Source organism: Acytostelium subglobosum (assembly GCF_000787575.1).
Source record: "Acytostelium subglobosum LB1 DNA, scaffold: scaffold2, whole genome shotgun sequence".
Classification (NCBI taxonomy): domain Eukaryota; phylum Evosea; class Eumycetozoa; order Acytosteliales; family Acytosteliaceae; genus Acytostelium; species Acytostelium subglobosum.
In genome coordinates, this window is record NW_012236530.1 from 988,341 (window position 1) to 1,009,406 (window position 21,066).

Consider the following 21,066-nt stretch of genomic DNA (forward strand, 5'->3'; position numbering starts at 1 on the left):
AAATAATAAAAAATCAGAATCTTCTTTTGACAATCAAAACAAAACGAATCCCAAACTGTGATGGGATAGAATGAATGAATGGAAGTGTGTTTGATGAGTGGTGAATGATTGTGTGTTTGTGTTTGGAGTTGTTGAGTTTATTCTGACTTTCATTATGTGTTGTTAAGTTATAGTTAGAAGTTAGAGAGTTAGAGATAGTAATATATATATTTATATATAATATAATATTACAATATTGTATTATTATTATTATTACTATCTGTATCATCATCATAATCAATAACAAACAAACAAGGACAGAAATGCTAAAGAATAGGATGTCACAGGATAATCTAGAGAAGTCACCACTTGTCGGACCTCCACCAGTCAAGGAGGTCATGATAAATGGCTACCACGACGAGTCTATCGCACAATCCAGACCATTCACACCAGTCTCTGCCTTTTGGAATACCGTCAAGGCTTTTGCCGGTGCCGGTTCATTCGCTCTGCCGTAAAGTATCATGATCCCCTACTCGATCAATCAATCACTCAATCACTTACGCCCGACAAACATATACAGATGGGCAGTTTCACAAGCTGGTATTTGGATTGGATCAATTGGTCTGGTGGCCATTGCATTGCTGTCAAACTATACGATGTCATTGCTGCTGAAATGTAATATAAAGATGTCGGACGAGCAGCTGGGTACGGACCAGCCACCACCTTCTTATGCCGATCTGGGCCGTCGTGCCTTTGGTCGCGTCGGTGAGCTCTTTGTCTGCTTCATGAACTTCTCCGTGACAATGTCCATCTGCATTGCCTACCTCATTCTCATTGGCCAAAACTTTGGCGAGCTGGTCAACTACAATCAACAGATCATCATCTGGTTCATCTTGCCCGTAATCATGTTGCTCACTTTCTTGACCGACATGTATGTATCATCGATCATTCATTCATTCATTCGATCAATCATGTAGCTGACTCAATCAATCAATCAATCAATCAAATACTCTAGGAAGTATCTAGGTTACACAAGTATATTTGGAGCATTATCATTGCTGTTGGCTATGGGTACAGTACTTACTTATGGTGGCATTGACTATGATATTCTGCCATACAAGGAGTACCATGTGGACTACACAAAGGTGCCACTCTGGTTCGGTGTGGCCGCATTCTTCTTTTGCAATCACATCGTGGTCATTCCCATCAGTCATGCCAGTGGTGACTACCACCGCTATCCACGCATTCTCGACTACTCGATGGTGTTCATCACGATCGTCAATGTGATCTTTGCCACACTGGCCTATCTTTACTTCTACTCGTACGTGGACCCAGTGTCGCACGTCAAGGGTGTGCCATCGTCGATCACTCAGGCACTGCCCAACGGTGTCTTTGCCAACATCGTCAGAATGTGCGTGGTGTTTGAGCTGACCTGCTCGTTCCCCATCGTTTGCGGTGCCGGACTCAACGTCGTCGACTCATCCATCGAGTTCTTCCATCGCCACTTCTCGGCCTTCCCCAATGGAGCACTCAACAACGAGGGCGAGAAGATGTTCTTCTCGCGCAACTGGATGTTCTACGCCGTGCGCATTGGCCTGACCGCCGTGTTGGCCGCCGTCGCCACGACCATCACCAACTTTGGCTCGTTCACCTCACTGATCGGCTCGCTGATGCTGGCTATCGCAGGTTTTGTCTTGCCACCACTGGTGTACATCAAGTTCTTCCCCGAGCAGTCTCGTCTCTCATTCATCATCCACATCATCATCTCTGTCTTTGGTGTTGGTGCCACCATACTTGGAACCTATCAGTCCATTTTGTCACTCATCAATCCTCCACCTTCATAAACAATAAATCGCAACATCTGTTGTTGCGCGCAGTCTTTCCTCCATCATTCATTCGTTCGCTCATTCAATCATTCTTTGTTGTCGTCATAGGTTGAATCCTATTTATTATCTTATACTATGTGATTGATAACTTGTTAGAGGTCATTCATTCATTTATTCGGTCCAATCAATAACATACCTATATATTATGTTCGTTCGTTCGATCGTTCATTCATTCATTCGTTCAGTCAACATGTGATCACGATCAGATGATAGTTAACAACGACTCATGTTTGATCTTGTGCCATTGATTCTCTTTCTATGCTTCTTGAGTGTCTTTCTTGATGTCTTGTTCATGACAGTCTCGAATGACTCTTGCTGTGTCTGTTGCTCTGGGATGACATTGATTGGCATCTGAGTCTGCATCATAAAGTTGTTCATGAAGAGTGTACCAGTTTGACGTTGAACAGTGTTCATGCTCAACATTCTGTTGACTGGTGTAATGAATCTGATAATGCCTGACATTGTCTATACTATATCTATATCTATCTTTCTCGCTTTTGTCAATCTGATCGATTGATGTGAAGTGTCTCAGTTCAGTTCTGTTTTTTTCGCAACTTTGGAAACATGGTTGACTCAATCATCAATCATTATGAAGGATCCACAATGTAACTAACTACAGATAATAATAATTAATGAGGTGGAAATAATAAAGAATTATTTGTTTGAAACAGAACCATAAACAATTCGTAAGATTTTGAAATCTCATTGATATTTTAATATGATTATGACGTAAGATTTGGGGGCAAGGTGCATAACTGTGATCGTCATACTTCGTACTTAATGATAATCCAACATTTCACTGTGAATAGAAAGCGACCGCCGATCGGAAGGAGCTATGCTTCGAACTCTCGTGGAGTCATGGCCACAATCGTGGCTGTGACGAAACAAACAAACATCCTACACATACCTAGCTGGTGTGTGTTCCAAATCCAATCGGCGACGCGCAACTACCTCTAACCCAACCCTATTGTTGTTCTGTAGTAACTTTGACGACCTTGGTTCCAAGTCGTCAAACTACATATCAATTTGGGTTCAACTTTGGCAACAATTTAATGGCCAGGAGTAGGACATTAATTTCTAAATGTTCATTATGACTAACTGGCATAGTTTAGATAGTATCCAACATAAAGGTAATTTAAAAATAATAATTATAAAGAGGTGGAAAAATTAAAGAATTATTTGATAAACCATAAATAATGTTTAAAAAAGTGAAATCTCTTTGATTATTGGGTATTGATCAGATATCATGATTGGGGCAAAGGTGCATAACTGTGATCGTCATACTTCGTACTTTAATGATAATCCAACTGATGAATAGAAAGCGACCGCCGCCGAGAAGGAGTGATCTTATGATTGCTTCGAACTATCGTGGAGTCATGGCCACAATCGTGGCTGTGATGAAACAAACAAACATCCTACACATACCTAGCTGGTGTGTGTTCCAAACCTCGTCGGCGACGCGCAACTACCTCTAACCCAACCCTATTATTGTTTGTTTACCATGAACGACACCAGGTCGTGGCGTGACCGGTCACGTCTATTTATTTATCTTTTGAGGACAATAGTATGTTGGGTTCGTAACCAGCGTTGGTATTGGTGTTTGGAATCACTTGGCTGTTGTGTAGTGATGGTCCGAGTGCTGGTGATAGAGGGGCATCTGATGGTTGGTGAAGGAGGGTGTGTGAGTATATCAAAATGATTGATTGGAATGATTGGAATGATTCCAAGATATAAATATACATACCGCTGACACTAATATTTGGTCGTTGATAGCTATAGTTGATATTCTTCTTCAACCCAGACTCTTTACCTTGTTCGGTCATTGGTCGATCGATACGAGTCTTGAGCCAAGGAAGGTCGAGACAGTGGAAGTAGTCGCTGTTGTCCAACAGGTCCATCATGTGTAGATAACAAGCATCGTTGGAAAAGTCGTATCCAATCAGTCCACACTCGTCCTCCCATAGATTGGTAATGAATGATCGCAATAGAGAGGATGGCACGTAGGGCTGTATCTCGCTGCCCTCGCCCAACTTGGGAATGCGGGGCGTGAGTAGTACGGTCAGACAGACGTTGTTGGACTTGGGATGCTTGAGGGATGTGGGGGGCTGGTAGTATTCGAAATCCAACAGACGGAAGCCTTTGTTGAACAGGAAGACGTGCGATAGGGACGAGTCAGTAGCACCAGTCGTCTCACTCAGTGATGAGAACATCACCTCCAAGAAGATGGCATTGCATCCTGCAATGTGGCCCTTTTGCTTGGCGTTCTGGTCCAGGATGGTCAGGGTTCTCAGCACCAGGTCCGTGCCGATACCTTTGCCCGACCACTTCTGGTTCACGACCAGGTATGTGACCAGGGCGTTGTTGGTCTCGGGATAGTACTCAAACACCAGACCACCAATGATGTACTTGTGGCCCTTGCCCTTGTGCTCTCCAGGCAGGCCCAACACGAGTAGTACGTGCAGGTCACAAATGTTGGGGTCATCACGTCCCTCATCAGACATTGCCTTGTGCCAGTTCTCGATTGGTTCCAACTCGTCTGAAGTGCCAAACTGCGTGATCATGTACTTGTTGTAGAAAGCGTCGAGCAGATCTTCATCATAGTCCTCCCAGAGATCCACGATCGTCCAGTCTTTGCCATCGCCCCATGGAAGGTCAAGCAGGGGCACCTTCTCTCGCAGCTCCAGCTGATCCAGTGATTGATTAAAGTCAAAGTCCTGGTTGGGTGGCGTAGACAGACGTCCATTGCGCATGGCACTCTCCCATTGCGCCGAGATGAAGTTCTTTAGAAGCACGTTGGGCAGGAAGTACTGGCGGTTGTTGTTAAAGTCCTGATAGGGAATGTGCGGCGTGAGGTAGACCGTCAGCAGCAGCACACTCTTTAGCTTCTCGTAACCGGCGCACAGGGGCGGCATGATGTATTCAAAGTTGATCAGACGGAAGCCCATCTTGTGATAGATCGTGTGTCTCATACGCGGGTCCATGACGTCCTGCTGCACTGTCACCTTCTCTGCCGAGTTGGTCTCAAGGAAGATGGCGTTGCATCCAGCCAGCTGTCCACGCTGTTTGGCGTGGCGGTCCAGCAGCTCGACAGATCGCTCCACAAGTATGCCTGCCAGGCCCTGTCCACGACTGGAACGGTGCACGACCAGGTATGACAAGAGTCCACAGTTTGTCGATGGATAGTATTCAAAGGTGATGCCGGCACCAATCGTGGGTTGCAGATCGGAAGAGTCTGTGGGCCAGCGCAGAGCAAGCAACACGTGCAGCTCTGCGACATGTGGGTTGAAGTTGGTTCGTCTCTCCTCTGAGAGCGCATTGATGAAGTTTGAGAGTGGCTCCAGCTCGTTCTTGATTGGGAAGTTGGGTAACATCAGCTCGTTGTAGAATCGAATGAGCAGCTCCTCGTCGTAGTCGTCCCAGAGGTCGACCAAGGTCCATGGCTTGCTCTGACCCCAGGGCAAGTCCAACAGGGGTATCTTCTCACGGTACTCAACCTGTTCAATCACTCGCTGGAAGTCGCTGTCCTTGTTGGGGAACTCCTTCATCTTCTTTGTAGCGTATGCATTGCGCCACAACACTGTGACAAAGTTCTTGAGCACTGAGCTTGGCAGGTAGTACTTGCCCTCCTCAAGCGGCATCTTGGGGATGTGCTCCGTCAAGTAGACGGTCAGCAGGAAGTTGCGAAGCTTGGGCAAGCCCATGGCGATTGGTGGCGCGATGTACTCAAAGTCAATCAGACGGAAGCCTATCTGGTGGTAGACTGAATGACGCATACGTGGGTCCACGACATCTTGCTTGATAGTCACCTTCTCGCCACTGTACACTTCGAGGAAGATGGCATTGCATCCGGGAAGATAGCCTTGCGACTTGGCATTCTGATCGAGAATCTCCAGGGCTGACTCCACGAGTATTCTGTCCAGGCCCTTGCCCTTGAATGCCTTCTGGACGATCAGGTAGGTGAGCAGGCCACAATTGTTGGCCGAGAAGTATTCAAAGATGATTGCAGCCTCGATTATCGGTTGTGTATTACTATTGTCCTGTGGCCATCGCAGCGCCAACAATATATGCAAGTCAGAGATGTTTGGATCGTCTCTTGCCTCTGATGAGAATGCTGATATCATGCTTTCCAATGGTTCCAACTCTGTATCCATCAGTTGATTGAGTGAGAGAATGAGTGAATGAGTGTGATTGAGTGAGGGTGAGTGTACTTACCAGACTTGTTGGGGAAGTTGGGTATCATTATCTCTTTGTAGAATCGCTCAAGGAGATCCTTGTCATAGTCCTCCCAGAGGTCGACCAGTGTCCATGGTTTACCTAAATCCCACGGAAGATCCAACAGGGGAATGCGCTCGCGCAGCTCAATCTGCTCGAGCATTCGCTGATGCTCTGGATAGACATTGGGCGACATCTTGATCTGCTGGCTGCCATAGGCATTCTCCCATTGTAGCTCGACGAATGATTTGATCAAGTTGAATGGTATGTACGGCTTGTCGCCCTTCTCATGTGAACGTGGGATCAAGCTGGTGAGGTAGAGTCCCAACATTGACTTCTTTGGCGCGGCATTGTTGTCGAGTGGTGCGAGATAGTAGTCAAAGTCCAGCAGACGGAAGCCCATCTTGTTGAGCGTGATATGATGCTGGCACACATCGATGATCTCCTGGCTGATGGTTGTGCTTGGCATCTTGATGTGCATGAAGATGGCGTTGCAGCCGGCCAGGTTGCCACGCTCTCTAGCGTTGGCGTCCAATATGTCTACTGATGACTCGACAAGCAGCTGGTCGAGGCCCTCCACTCTGTTCTTTTTCTGGAGAATCAGATGTGTGAGCACAGCGCAGTTGAGCTCGGCATGGTACTCAAACACGCACAGACCATCTATGATGGGATGGGTGGGCATCGACTTGGTCTCTGGTGGCCAGCGAACGGCAATGAGTACGTGTACGTCTGGCAAGAAGTCCGAGTCATTGCCCTCGGGCGACATTGCCAGGAGTACATTCCTCAGCGAGGAGATCTCGCTGTGCTTGACGCTAGGTACCATGAGCTCACGATAACATCGCTCCAGAAGCTCCTCATCGTAGTCTTCCCACAGGTCGACCAGTGTCCAAGGGTTGCCCGCACCCCAGGGCAACTCTAACAGCGGGATCTTCTCACGCAGCTCCACCTGCTCCAATACTCGCCCGTACTCTGGATCTTCGTCTGGTTTCATCTCGAGCTTCTCAGTGAGGAACGATGTCTCCCACAGGTCGTATATAAAGTTCTTGAGCAGGACGCTGGGGAGGTAGTACTTGTCGCCGTCCAGCGTGGGTATCGAAGGGATGTGTGCGCTGAGGTACACTGTGAGCAACAGGTTGTTGGCCTTGCCCAATCGTTTGAGTGGCAGCTTGGTGTAGTCAAAGTCCACCATTCTAAAGCCAATGTTATAGAGGATCGAGTGTTGCAGACGAGGGTCCACCTGGTCTGGCTGATTGGCAGAGCTCAATGCAGACTTTGTCTCAAAGAAGATTGCATTGCATCCTGCCAAATGGCCATGTGAATGAGCATTCTTATCCAATATCTCAATTGCCTTCTTTACCATCATTCTATCCATTCCCTGATTTGATTGAATGATTGAGTGAGTGAGTGAGTATGAGTGAGTGGAATAGTTCCATTGATTGATTGAGTGAGTGGATCATGGGATCATGATATTTACCATATTCCTATACTTCTTGTGGATGATCATATGAAGGAATAGACCACAATTGATGTTTGAGTAGTACTCAAAGAGTACCGCAGCACTGATTTGTGATGAGGTGTAGGGTATGGATGTTGGTCGACTACTCTTTAGGTTGTGCGATGATGCGCCCGAGGAGGAGGAGGTTGGAGACGATGACAGTCCCTGATCTTTAAGGTTCTGTGCAATGTCGGACATTGGAGAATCGGGCGGAGACATGCCAACGAAATCCGATGATTTGAATGCGAGCAAGATGTGCAAGTCTGGAATATCTGGATTGTCGTGTGCCTCTTCGGACAAGGCTTTGGTCCATTCGTCCAATGGCTGTATATCTGAGCTGTGGAACGAACTAATGACCAACTCTTTCCAGAACTTCTCCATCAATGACATCTCATAATGCTCCCATAAATCGACAAAAGCATATTCATTGACATCCTGTTCTGTATATATGTCATCACTATTTGGTTGATTGATTGATTGATTGATTGAATGAGGGATGGTTAGTTTATTGAATTGACTTATGTTGGATAATGTACATACTGTGCTGCAGCTGGAGTGGAGGATGATGATGAGGACATCTTTGTTTATATATTATATTATATATTCGGTCAGAATTGATATTTAATGTTTAAATTGTTGTTGATTACATGTAATGATCGATTGATTGTTTGATTGTTTGTTTGTTTATTGTGATTGTTTGTTGTTTTAGTTTAGTTTGATTGATTAGTTTGATTGATTGATTGATTATATGTTTAGTTTGAATGATCGAAGTATTGATTGAATGATTAAATGTACATGTAACAAGTTTAACTTGACTTGATTGTGGTGTTGCTGTTGTTGGTGTTATTATGATTGGTGGTGATATTACTCAATTGATGATGATGATTAAATTACACAAGAGAGATGGGTCATCTTGGGAGATTGATCCAAGAGTGGTAAGAGAGTATGAGAGTGGGGGGGTGTAGAGGTGTTGAAATGGAATCCAAACAAAGTAATTGTTTATGATGATTGATGTTCATGCTCGCTCGAGAGTTACATTGTTCATATGCTTCGATAGTTTATAATAATACTATCTTTTAGATATCAAGCAATCTTAAGTCTAAGAAGTCAAGTCAAGAACTAATCGATGTATAGAATATAATAAGAAAATGGACAACAATAACAACAACAACAACAATAATAATGGTGATGCAATGATAATAGGTGATGGTCAATCACGTCAACAACAACAACAACCACCAATGAAGAGAGTATTCACTCCATTCCAACCATGTCGATCAGCAGACTGCTACAAGAAACTTCAAACAATCAATGAAGGTGCATTCGGTGTTGTCTGTATGTATCATTGAACGAATGATTGATCGAATGATTGAATGATTGAATGAATGAATGAATGATACTTACTTCATAGTCTATAGATAAAGCATATGATAAGGAGACAGGTGAGATAGTTGCATTAAAGAAGATAAAGATGGAGCGTGAGAAGGAGGGATTCCCTCTGACATCAGTGCGTGAGATAAAGGTGTTGATGGAGCTGAAACACCCATACTTGGTGGATGTAAAGGAGATGGTGTTTAGCGATAAGAGTGTGTTCATGGTGATGGAGTACATTGATCACGACCTCAGAGGACTGATGGAGGCCATCAAGAAGCCACTGATGCAATCAGAGATCAAGACATTGATACATCAACTCTTGTCAGGTGTCAAGTTCCTGCATCAGAACTGGGTCATTCACAGAGATCTCAAGACAGCCAACCTGCTCTACACCAATAGTGGCGAACTAAAGATTGCGGATTTGGGTCTGGCGCGTGAGTATGGCTCGCCACTCAAGCCATTCTCAGAGGGCGTCGTCACACTATGGTATCGAGCACCAGAGCTACTGTTGGGCACTGCGATCTACTCCACACCAATCGACATATGGTCCGTTGGCTGCATATTTGCCGAGATCATCTCACGTGAGGTGTTACTTCCAGGCAGTTCAGAGATTGATCAATTGGACAAGATCTTCAAGATGTTGGGCACACCCAATGAGACCATCTGGCCAGGCTTCTCCAAGCTTCCCTTGGTCAAGAACCTTAACCTTATTCCACAACCGTATGTACAACTCACTCTTGATTGATTGCACGACAGCACTGACAATGACATCCTCCCCAACTTCAAAGATACAATAACCTTCGCAGCAAGTTCCCTCACATCACTGATCTAACTTATGACTTGTTGGAAAGACTACTGACATTGGATCCAGAGAGGAGGATCACTGCCTCTGAAGCACTGGAACATCCTTACTTCACGGAGAATCCACCTCCCAGGGATCCAGTTCTAATGCCACACTTCCCTACGACACACAAGGCTTCATAGTAGTCAAGCTTAGACAGACATGTCTGTCTTATCCTTCATATCCTGACGTCAGTCAGTCAGTCCCATGCTGTCGATCAGTCATGTGATTAGTTCACTCACACACACACACACACATACCACTCAATCACACTAGTTCCAGTGATCATTCGAATGTGATCGAGTGTGTTGTAGAGTGTGTGAGAGTGAGGGTGTTGGCAACAACGTCACTACCACCCATAACATCAACAACGCGCGCGACACGACACGAGCCCAATGCATTATGTATTCTTCGCTTCCTCCTCGACAAGTGATCAGATAGATGTTGATGGTTGTTGATGAGTGTCGGAATGGCGCGCACTTCCATTCCCGCCACCATCTATCTCTTGCCATTCATCCATTCATCCAGCCAACACATATCATCAACATGATTAAAATCATATGCCTGCTAAGATTGATTCTCTGTCTTGCATTTAGCGGGTGATCATCATCATCGTCGTCCACCACCTACAACATGACCTTATGTTCTACTACTACTACTTACTACTACTACTAACAACCTTGTTTGATGGTGTTGGACCACTACTACACTCAAAGTGCTAATCCAACAACTTGCCTGTCTTGTTTCGCCACCTTCCCTCCTCCCATCCCATCTCATTCATTCACTCACTATCACTATAACTCACACCCAATCAATCATGTTGAATGACATTAACTCTAATTGATTAAAGAGATAGAAGTGTAGACTCAATTAATTATACATCCAACTCCATCACTCATCTCAACCCATCCATCCATTCATCAATCCATCCAATCCAAGTGATCACTTCATCATTCCAGACTTTGACCAGACCTCCTGATCAAATCATTCATTCATTCATTCAATCAAACAATCCAATCAATCAAACAAACAATCAATCAATCAATCATTATCACTACCGATATTTGGTTCCAGCCGCTACAGACAGTGTATTAGATTGAAGTGCAAAGAGGCGTAGTTGTACACATCTCATCAAATAGCTTGTTTTCACATAACACTGTCGTAGCTTCTGGTAATTTTTGGCATCTTGCCTTGGCAGACCCATCAAGTGACGACCGAGATTTTTGGATAAGGCTTGGGCACTGCCACCTATCAATCTTCCAGGTTCTACCAACCGTTGGTCCGACAACCTTAACACACATATTACATCCAATTCATCAATATACCAGTCAGTCTACACTCAATCAATCAATCAATCATATTATTTATCATTATTTATTTATTCAAACACTCACTGGAACTATTCCAATCACTCAATCAAATAATCAAACAATCAGTCAAAGATGTCTGATTCAGTCGAACATCAGCAACAGGTGACTCCTACTTCAAAGAAGAAATTCCATATATTCCATGGACACGCGAGTAGTTCACCAAACTTGAAGCAATATGTACCTCCAGGTAGTCCACCTGACGCAGCAGCAATGAATGGTCCCAGAACACTATCAAACTCAATGGTTGGACTCTCAGATGGACGTGATCTCAACTCTTCATCACCATCACTCAGTTCATCATCCAATACTATATCACCACGTGATCGTGAACGTGATCGTGATAGTGGACTATCAACTCCAACACCATCACCACGATTGCCTGGTATGAGTATTGGTGGCAATGGAGATCATCAGGATCTAGGTAGCAGTGGTGATGACATTGCAGGTAATGCCGCACAACAAGATGTTGGTGGCAGCTCAAACAAACCAAAGAGACAATCCAAGTGGACATCGGCACTCAGACGTGTGAGGAAGAGTCACAAGCTCAAGAAAGAGATTCAAGAGATGCAACTCAAGAGTGGATTATCACAACAATATAACGCTGCCAACCCACTACCCTTCAACTACAGCCATGACAAAGACTCTGATGTGAAAGGACCAGTGGCAGCTGTTGCCGCCATGTCTGGCACGAGGAAATCCAGGTTCATTGAGCCAATTGGAACAGTATGTATTGGACATCATGGATATGGGCATGGCGTGGACTCTAACATTGATCAATCATTAGTCCACAGATGACTACACTGACATTCCCAAGATTATCAAGCTATCCATTGAATATCTGTTTGAGAAGGGTATGTTTGGCCCGTGATGTTGACATTGGCGATGATCATTTTTGATATTAACTCATGATGGACATAGCTTTGAAGGTACCAGGACTTTTCAGGGAGTCTCCCAATGCACTTGGACTCCAGAAGCTGCGACAACTGATTGACTCGGAGGAGGATGTCGACTTGTCCGATTACACAGAGCATCATAATGTTGCTGGACTACTCAAACAGTACATCAGGGACAGACCAACAGCTCTATTCCCCTACGATCTACACAAACAGATCAATGATATATATGGTAATGATCAATATTAATGTCCAAATCGGGAAAGATTGGAATCATTCCTAACCCCACTCCATCACATTCCCCGATATAGAAATGGAACCGAAGCAACCACAACAGGTAGTTAGCTTACATTTGAAGGATACTTTGAAGGCACAGGTATCCAAGGGACAATACTTGATACTTCGTTACTTGTTTGAGTTGCTGCATGCAGTGCACATTCATTCATCGATCAACAGGATGACGGCTTATAACCTGGCGGTGTGCTTTGCCCCGACATTGACACTCTCATTCGACCCAACTTGCATTGATGTCGTACACAAACTGATCGAAGACTATGAGCTGATATTCGGTATCGAGGTGATGTTGGCCAATCCAAAGTCTGGCATGGCCACAAGACGTAGACGTACGCGCTCCAACACCAGGATGGTCAAATTGTCTGCACTGTTTGATAAGCAACAACAAGAGTTGAGTGAGCTCGACGACATGGATGGACGTCCACGCTCATGTCCCGTGCCCGCATCACCTGGATGTGACGAGCAGCTTCAGGATTCGTCCAAGAAGCGACTTTCCAACAGACATGTGGCATCGACTAGTTATGAACATGACGAACTCGATGGTCTATTCAAGAAGTTCAAGGAGTTGAGTTTGGACGCTTCTAGTTCAGGATCAGGTGCTGAGGCTACCGACACTACTTCCGCGGCTGAGGTGCCCGTGGTAGTAACAAAGTCGCCCAATCACCGACCACTCCCACCAATCAATCATCGCAAGTCAAAGAGTTGCACAGCGGCAGTCATCATCAAACGACAACAAAAACAAGAACAACAACAAGAGCAACAACAATGTAATAATAGTCAACAACAACAACCAACTACCCCAACCAAGACGGGTGATCATAGGCCATTGCCTGCCACCCCTGTCTCCCCATCTGTATCCACTCCAGTATCCACCCCTGTTTCCACACCCGTCACTACCATCGCCACACCTGTGGCCGCTACCGTGCCGGCACCAAACATTGTGGACAATAGTAGCAATCCCAATCCCAAGCGCATCATTGAGCAAATACAATCAAGCAACAGCAACAACAACAGCGGATACAAACCGACAACATCAACTTCCTCCACATCAACAACATCGACAACGACACCGACCAAGCCAACATCGACAACGACAAAGCCAACAACAACAATGAATCATACACAACTCAAGAGTATGAGGATGGCCTATAAGTCTTCATTTGGAAGCAACTCGCGCAACACATCACATTTCGGTGCATCCAGTACCAGTCACGGACCAGTCAACTATCACAAGTCCAAGTCGTCGCCATCACTCCTCCACCATCAAAAGTTCACCGGTACTGGTACTGCCAGTAGTGGATTCAACAAGCCACGAGTGGCTCCACCATTGCGCAGCAATACATCGCCCTCCACCGCGCAGTTGCTGAGCTACTCCAACCCACCGCCAGCGCCACCAACCACATCGGTGATCACTGTCGTCACCAATGTCAGCAATACCAGCCAGAACAACCTGTCCAAGTACAAGGCCAAGCCAAAGCCCACGCCATTCTCTAGCACAGGCAGTGTTGTCGATGCCCCAGCATCAGCTGCTGCTGCTACTGCTCCTGCGGCCACATCATCGGTACCCACTGTCGATGGCGGCGTTGTAATGTCCAACCATGACAGTGTCAAGAACCTGAAGAGTATCTGGGAGAATCGCAAGGAGTAATGTTCATCCATTCAACCATGCTGGCAATGTATCTTATCAATCTTATGTATCTATCTCTATCAATCAATCAATCAATCAATCAATCTATTAAAGCCCAAAGCATGTGCTATACACATGACTTGAGGGCATGTATGTACATGTACGTAATGAATGAATGAATGGAATATGCTCAATGACTCATCCAACGAGTATGTGTGTTGTGTCGCGCGATGGTAATACAAACATCCATCCCCACATTCACCAACCACTTCAGTGACTTCACCACTCGCACTCAATCAATCGTTCACAAATGGTTATTAGTGACATCACCGACAACAACCCATCAATCATTTTACCAGGCATAATTTACTTGGAGATGTGAGACCATCCAATTTCATCGACTTAGTTGTGCAAACATACATTGAACATTCCTGTGACCCACAAGATCAAAGGTGTGATTGATGTTTGGGATCATCAAGTTCCCATTATTTTGATTTTACTTTCAGTCTCATTCAATAACAAATACATCTAGATCAACGCAAGTGTATTGAGCAGCATTGTCGTTTGCTTTTTTCATTCAACTCATCTAACAAAATATAAGTGCGCAATTACCCATCTGGCGGATCACGTGAATACTCTCAACACATCCTTTAAGAAATTTCTCTCGACTTGGCACTTTTTGATTACAAAATCACCCAATAACCCTTGCCCGGGCACCTACTTGTGTGCCATCCCATTGCAATTCACACAAACACATACCCCACTATCAAGCAAAGGCAGTTACTATTTCACTCACTAACACACGACAACCCCACCACCAACTCATCTCCACAACGCAAACAACAAACAATAACACATAAACAACACGAGTGAGCTCATTCACTGCATTGTCATTGAGTATTCTTTTCCAAACATACATACACATAATTAATTACGTATATACATATACTTATACAACACTTAAGAGTCATACCACACTCATCATACAAGATATTTAATTAACATACAAATTATCTTTTTAATACTACTACTACAATTATTATACTATTACATTTAATTAATATTAATAATAATAATATCTGATCTACACACACACACACCACATCTGATCAACCAATCAAACATCAACTTATAATACTATTACTACTTTATAATACATACATACAATTAAGATAGAAAAATGATAAAGACAAAGACATCATATGAAGTGTTTCACTACACAATCACAAAGGAGGAGACTGAGAAGGGTCTACGTGACGTCGCTCGTCACTTTGTTGCAGAGTATGCCGACTCATCCGATCAGCAACTCACAATCACCAGACTAAATGGTGGTATTACAAATATATGTAAGTAATATATTGAACTAGACTTCCGTCTCCTAAGCTAGACAACAAACTAACACCTCATATTAGTATACCTTGTTGAGGACAAGTCAGTTGAGACAAAGGCTAAGGATCTACCAGTTGTTATTAGACTTTATGGATACAAGTCTGAGGAGATCATTGATAGAAAGAACGAGTTGGTCGTTCAGACTGAGGCCGACTTGAACGGACTGGGTGCCAAGTTCTATGGTCTGTTTGATAATGGATGTATATATGGATTCATTCCAGGTCGCCCACTGGAGCACGAGGATCTCTGTGAGCCAAAGTTGCAACAGCTGATCAGTCGCGAGCTGGGAGAGTGGCACTCAATCGAGATGCCCACCCGCAAGCAGCCATCCGTTTGGAACACCATCAAGAAGTGGTCCGCCCTTGCCCCAGAGGTCTACCCAGACGAGAAGCGTCAACAGTTCTACAAGTTGCTGCGTGTCGACGAGATGAAGCAAGAGGCCAAGATGCTCGAGGCCACCCTCTCCAACCTCAACTCACCAATCGTCTTTTGCCACAACGATCTCCTGTCCAGAAACATCATCGTCGATACACAGAGCGAGAAGGCCTCCTTCATCGACTTTGAGTACGCCAACTACAACTTCCGTGGCTTTGAGATTGGCAACCACTTCAACGAGTACGCCGGATTCGGGCCAGACTACTCGCTCTATCCCAACGAGGAGCAGCAGCGTGTCTTCCTGGAGGAGTACCTCACCGTCGTCAACAAGGGTGTCAAGCCAACCGAGGAGCAGATCCGTGCCCTGTTCATCGAGTCCAACCAGTACTCGCTGTCATCGCACCTGTTCTGGGGCTTCTGGTCCATTGTCCAGGCTATGAACTCAGAGATCGACTTTGACTATCTGGAGTACGGAAAGGCTCGTTTCGACCGCTATTGGGAGACCAAGGAGCAGTTCCTTACTTTGAAGCCATAAGATCATAATAAGTTATATTATATATTTATTTAAATACCTCCTATAGACAACCCAACTACATCAGCTACAACAACAACAGCAACAGCCATTACAAATACCAACTCAATCACCTGTATAACAACAATCGAATTGGCGTAATAATGGCCACTACCTAAACCATAGGGACGAATCCTTTTGGTTTGGTGACACAACAGCAACAACACAACAACATCACCATCACATGACCGAGCAAACACTGGAACGTCCTCCCTCGATGAGGACGAACAAACCTTGGACGCGATAGGTGGAGTCGTACACCACCACTTTCATCTTCTCTTCCTTCTATCTATCTATCTCTACCCTTTTCACTCTACAATAGTTCAATAAACTATTGGTATTACAAAGTATTAATTAATCAATCTTGTGACATGTTTCAGAATGAATGAATCATGAGGTTGGGATGGAGGAGGTATATGAACAACATGTCATATACATATAGTATATCAACTAATAAATATATAGAAGGTTTATTACATCATATTTGTTTGAATGGATCAACATGACTAAATAATGTAGGGTGCGGTGTTAGTAAGACCATGATCTATGTTTCTCTCACATCTAATTTATATCATACACATCAGGTGATTGATTGTTTATTCACCAAGTCTTATCCTCTTGATTACAGACATCTTGAGCAATTTGACATTTATCCTATGCATCGCATGTTTATACTTGATAATCAATCTTCTAGTTGCTGTTCTCATCTTTATCCTTTATAATTGCTATCCAATTTTATTTGTTTAACTATGATATACTTATAACTGTTGATACCCTACTTTCCTTTTCTTCTTCCTCATGGCCATGTCCCTCTGCCACAGACTCACTCTACAGATCCTGGGATTATTAAACAATACTCGAGTGTGTAGTGTCCAGTTGGTAGGAATCTAGGCAACCCCTTTTAGTTTCCAGTTGGTCTGGAAACTATGTCTTTATTTGGTATGAATGTGGTGTGGGTGTGTCTATGAATGACGTTAACTCAACCAAACAAATAATGTTCAATTAATCTTGACACAATGTAATATTCAAGTAAAGCATAATCATGTTGATATATATATATTAAAAATATTATTGATGACATTGATTTTATTACTACTGACCTGTTGTCTAGTCAAAAATTTGAATTTTTTAACTGTTGGATGGGGTCTAGTTGATGAAGGGCTTTGTCGCTCTGCATGTGATGCTGATGATGTACATAGTCGAGCAGTCACTATCTTACTTCTATCTATCTATCTTACAACTATCAACACTCAACTCATCTCTTTAGTGTATATCGCACATAGACAATCAAACAATCATTTCAAACAAAGTAATAATCATTGATCGAAACGAAGAGTAGAAGAGTGTTGTAAAAGGAAGAGAGTGAGTTTAGAATGGATCAGAGTGACGATAGGAAGCGTCGGGAGCCTCCGGGTGCCACAGACGAACGACCATCAAAGAGGTTGACCTCATCGATGACGTCCACTCCCGCTACTGCATCCTCTGCTCCATCAGAGCCAATGAGCGGTAGCTCCACTCCCTTGGCCCTTTCGATCAATGCCACTGCTAGTACACCAGTCGTCGAATCAAAGGTATGTTATGCTATGTTTGATGATACCCTTTATGTCTCTGGCAATGAGTCTAACGACTGTTCTTCACACGAATACAATAGGATGTACTACTGTCTCAGAATAGGGAGATGAAGTTCAAGGTCGATGAACAGAAGGTTGAGATCAGAGAACGCGAGAACAAGATCAGATTCCTCACAGGCAAGCTCAAGAGCTCTGAAGAGACATTGAGTTGTCTATGTAGAGTTTGGCATCAAGTATGTACACTGCAAATGCACGCGAACAATGTCATCTCACTCACTCAATCATTCAATCTTACAATCAATCAAGTTGAACTATGGACTAGAGATGCTGTCGGGCAGACTAGCCATTGAGTCTACAGAGACAGATGCAGCAGCGGCGTCAGCACCACAAGTCATTTCAAATGGTATGCACTCATTCACACGTGTCACGTGACACCATTGAACAGACGAACTAACCTCACGCCAAACAGATCACGACAATGATACAAACAATAATAACAATAATAACAATAGTAATAGCAACAACAATGGTAGTAGCAACATAAGTAATTCTGTACTAGAGTCATATCATTTCCTGGCACAACATATTGTACCTCATTCATCTCATTTGATGGATGATGGCAACAACAGTGGAGCAGCACAACTCGAGTACCTGTTGCAGAGTAAACTGAAAAGGACACAGATGTCCCTGTTAAAGATAGCCGAGGCTGTAGAGCGAGAGCATTCTCTATCCACATCCCTGCTTCACTTACTCAAGTCATCCAAGGGTGAGTCACTCACTCACTCCTCGCGCCACGCGACTATCCAGCGCACTAACAATCATTCCCCATTCATTCAATCAGAGATCAAACCAAGCGACTTTGAGGCAATACTGAGAGATCACAATGAAAGACTGACGACACAGAATCAACATCTACAGAGCTCATATGATAGACTGCTGCTGCAGTGCAAGCAGTTGACTGATCAGTTGACCACGCTCACAGAGCAGTCGGGCACACATAGTACCGCGATAGGTGAGCTCCGCCTCGAGCTGGAGAAGACCAACGACGAGCTAATACTGGAGCGCAAGAAGATTATCAAGATGAACGATGACATACCCAAGATTGCCGTGCGCCTTTCATCACCAGCGCTCACCAGCAGCAGCAGTAGCGGCGCGATGACCACAACCACAACCACCACATCCACCACGATGACCACTACAACCACGACGACAACCTCGACCACCAATGGAATGCCCAGCACGCCCAAGTCGCTACAGGGTCTCAGCGGTGACCCAGCGGCTGCCGAGCTACAGGTCGAGACGAGCGAGGAGTATCTCGAGTTGAAGAAGAAGTCCGAGCAACGTCTGAACGAAGCGCGTAAGCTGCGTGAGGAGAAGGCGAACTTGATGAAGGAGATACAACAGCTGCAGATTGACATAAGGAGTCTGCCTGAGGAGCGTATCATCACCTCGGCACCCTACCACCACTTGCGCAATCGTGTCCAGGAGGTCGATCAGGACCTCGACATCAAATCAACGTCCTACAACAAGGCCCAACAGGACCTTCAGCAACTGAACCTGGCGCGTCGTACGGAGCGCGAGCAGATTGAGGCATCAGAGATGGGTAGACGACAGAACCTGGATCGTCGCATCACCAACCTTGAGAGCGAGATTGCCGAGCTCAAGTCAGAGAAGGAGAAGCTGAACAGCATCATCGATCAGCGTCTGCCAAACATACCCAGCCAAGAGTACCTGGCCGAGTCCAAGATCCTACTCGACACCAAGGAGTTGGACATTCACAAGCTCAAGAAGGAGGTGGATCGTCTCACACACAGCATTGACTCGTATCGCAACAGCAAGGACACAATCACACAGATGCAACGCGCAGCCAAGTCTGAGCTCGAGCTGAAGGACACTGAACTCAATGAACATCGCGAGAAGCTGGCCGCCATCTCCAAGATGCACGATGAGCTGAAGCAGAGTGAGACAGGAATGTTAGAGCGACAGAACCAACTGCAGCTGGCTGTGGACCTGTTGAAAGAGTCACGAGATCCTGTGGACATTGAGCAACTGCGTAGTTCAGTTGCCAAGAAGCAAGAGGAGCTGAGCGAGTGGAAGAACAAGCTAAAGACAATCGAGGAGCTCAAGACCAAGCATCACCAGGACATCACCAAGGTGGTCGACAACAAGAAGGTTCAATTGAGCAGTCTGCACATTGTGCTGTCACAGAGCAAGGGGATACAGGAGAAACAGAAGCAAGAGTTGGATAGCACAATGGTGGAGATCGATGCTATTGGAAAGTCATACGAGCAGATGCAGGAGCAGAATACTCGACTGTCCACTCAGATATCAGACAAGGAGGACACACATGCACAACTGATGGCTGAGAATATCAAGTCACAACAGGCGATCCGTCTGACAAAGGAGGCTCAGGCAGCGGTCGAGGAACGTGTGCTGCGCAGTGAGGAGAAGCTGAAGGCGCAGGCAGAGATGATGGCCAAGGTCGAGGAAAAGTATCAGACACTCTACAAGCAGCTGTCCAAAGCGAATGAGGATCTCTTTGCCTGCAGCTTCGAGTTGGAAAAGAACAAGCAAATTGTACACGAGAAGCTGTCACATGCAAAGGAGTTAAAGACACAATGGGATCATCTTGGTGCCATGGGTGATGAGCTCAAGAAGAAGTCAGATGACTCCATCGCTGCCCTTGAGAGGGAGATCGAAAAGGCCAAGAAGCTTGATGTAAGTTTGGACATTCCAGCGATCAATCATTCATCCAACTAACATCTCCACTTTCCACAACAATAACAGGAGGAGAAACAGATGCTCAAGAAGAAGCTGGAAAAGATTACTGTAAATAACTCGCTCTCATCCTCTACTGCAGAGGAGGAGCTTCGACTGATAAATGTAAGTAGTAGACTTGTCCTGTGCCGTGATCCATCATATACTAACTTTGGTACAACGTAGCAACGACTGAGGTGTACGATTTGCAACGATAGACAGAAGAACTATGTCATTGCCAAGTGCTTTCATGTGTTTTGTAAAGAGTGTATATATTCCAATATCGATACGAGGAAGAGGCGATGTCCAGGATGCAAGCGACCATTTTCAGAGAGCGACGTACATCAAGTATACCTCACCTAGTTTAGTTGATCGTGGAATAAACATCGATACTTTATACAGGACTTTATTGATCTTTGAATGAATGAATGA

The 21,066-nt window shown here is 44.8% G+C and overlaps 9 protein-coding genes across 9 annotated transcripts; 7 read left to right on the forward strand and 2 right to left on the reverse strand.

The window, feature by feature from the left end:
- Positions 1 to 302: 302 nt before the first annotated feature.
- Positions 303 to 1,820, forward strand: SAMD00019534_011690 (hypothetical protein; the record flags this gene model as incomplete). Its single annotated transcript, XM_012903136.1, has 3 exons — positions 303 to 490; positions 560 to 910; positions 995 to 1,820. Coding segments are annotated over 3 exons (1,365 nt in total), but the record flags the coding sequence as incomplete, so codon positions are not given.
- Positions 1,821 to 2,081: 261 nt separating this feature from the next.
- On the reverse strand, positions 2,082 to 2,327 carry SAMD00019534_011700 (hypothetical protein; the record flags this gene model as incomplete). Its single annotated transcript, XM_012903137.1, has 1 exon — positions 2,082 to 2,327. A coding segment is annotated over one exon (246 nt), but the record flags the coding sequence as incomplete, so codon positions are not given.
- Positions 2,328 to 2,645: 318 nt separating this feature from the next.
- SAMD00019534_011710 (hypothetical protein) lies at positions 2,646 to 2,819 on the forward strand (the record flags this gene model as incomplete). Its single annotated transcript, XM_012903138.1, has 1 exon — positions 2,646 to 2,819. A coding segment is annotated over one exon (174 nt), but the record flags the coding sequence as incomplete, so codon positions are not given.
- A 587-nt stretch (positions 2,820 to 3,406) lies between these two features.
- SAMD00019534_011720 (hypothetical protein) lies at positions 3,407 to 8,150 on the reverse strand (the record flags this gene model as incomplete). The annotated part of the gene is made up of 5 exons (XM_012903139.1): positions 3,407 to 3,522; positions 3,610 to 6,006; positions 6,078 to 7,452; positions 7,552 to 8,029; positions 8,113 to 8,150. The coding sequence occupies 5 exons, from the start codon at positions 8,148 to 8,150 to the stop codon at positions 3,407 to 3,409; spliced, it is 4,404 nt and encodes a 1,467-aa protein (XP_012758593.1).
- A 570-nt stretch (positions 8,151 to 8,720) lies between these two features.
- On the forward strand, positions 8,721 to 9,930 carry SAMD00019534_011730 (hypothetical protein; the record flags this gene model as incomplete). Its single annotated transcript, XM_012903140.1, has 3 exons — positions 8,721 to 8,907; positions 8,991 to 9,666; positions 9,735 to 9,930. The coding sequence occupies 3 exons, from the start codon at positions 8,721 to 8,723 to the stop codon at positions 9,928 to 9,930; spliced, it is 1,059 nt and encodes a 352-aa protein (XP_012758594.1).
- Positions 9,931 to 11,229: 1,299 nt separating this feature from the next.
- Positions 11,230 to 13,992, forward strand: SAMD00019534_011740 (hypothetical protein; the record flags this gene model as incomplete). The annotated part of the gene is made up of 4 exons (XM_012903141.1): positions 11,230 to 11,880; positions 11,942 to 12,008; positions 12,076 to 12,282; positions 12,362 to 13,992. 4 exons carry the CDS (start codon positions 11,230 to 11,232, stop codon positions 13,990 to 13,992), a joined length of 2,556 nt encoding a protein of 851 aa, XP_012758595.1.
- A 1,159-nt stretch (positions 13,993 to 15,151) lies between these two features.
- Positions 15,152 to 16,270, forward strand: SAMD00019534_011750 (hypothetical protein; the record flags this gene model as incomplete). The annotated part of the gene is made up of 2 exons (XM_012903142.1): positions 15,152 to 15,317; positions 15,384 to 16,270. The coding sequence occupies 2 exons, from the start codon at positions 15,152 to 15,154 to the stop codon at positions 16,268 to 16,270; spliced, it is 1,053 nt and encodes a 350-aa protein (XP_012758596.1).
- Positions 16,271 to 17,679: 1,409 nt separating this feature from the next.
- On the forward strand, positions 17,680 to 18,421 carry SAMD00019534_011760 (hypothetical protein; the record flags this gene model as incomplete). The annotated part of the gene is made up of 4 exons (XM_012903143.1): positions 17,680 to 17,877; positions 17,958 to 18,110; positions 18,184 to 18,280; positions 18,390 to 18,421. 4 exons carry the CDS (start codon positions 17,680 to 17,682, stop codon positions 18,419 to 18,421), a joined length of 480 nt encoding a protein of 159 aa, XP_012758597.1.
- Positions 18,422 to 18,486: 65 nt separating this feature from the next.
- On the forward strand, positions 18,487 to 20,997 carry SAMD00019534_011770 (hypothetical protein; the record flags this gene model as incomplete). The annotated part of the gene is made up of 4 exons (XM_012903144.1): positions 18,487 to 18,643; positions 18,719 to 20,595; positions 20,665 to 20,760; positions 20,821 to 20,997. The coding sequence occupies 4 exons, from the start codon at positions 18,487 to 18,489 to the stop codon at positions 20,995 to 20,997; spliced, it is 2,307 nt and encodes a 768-aa protein (XP_012758598.1).
- Positions 20,998 to 21,066: the final 69 nt, after the last annotated feature.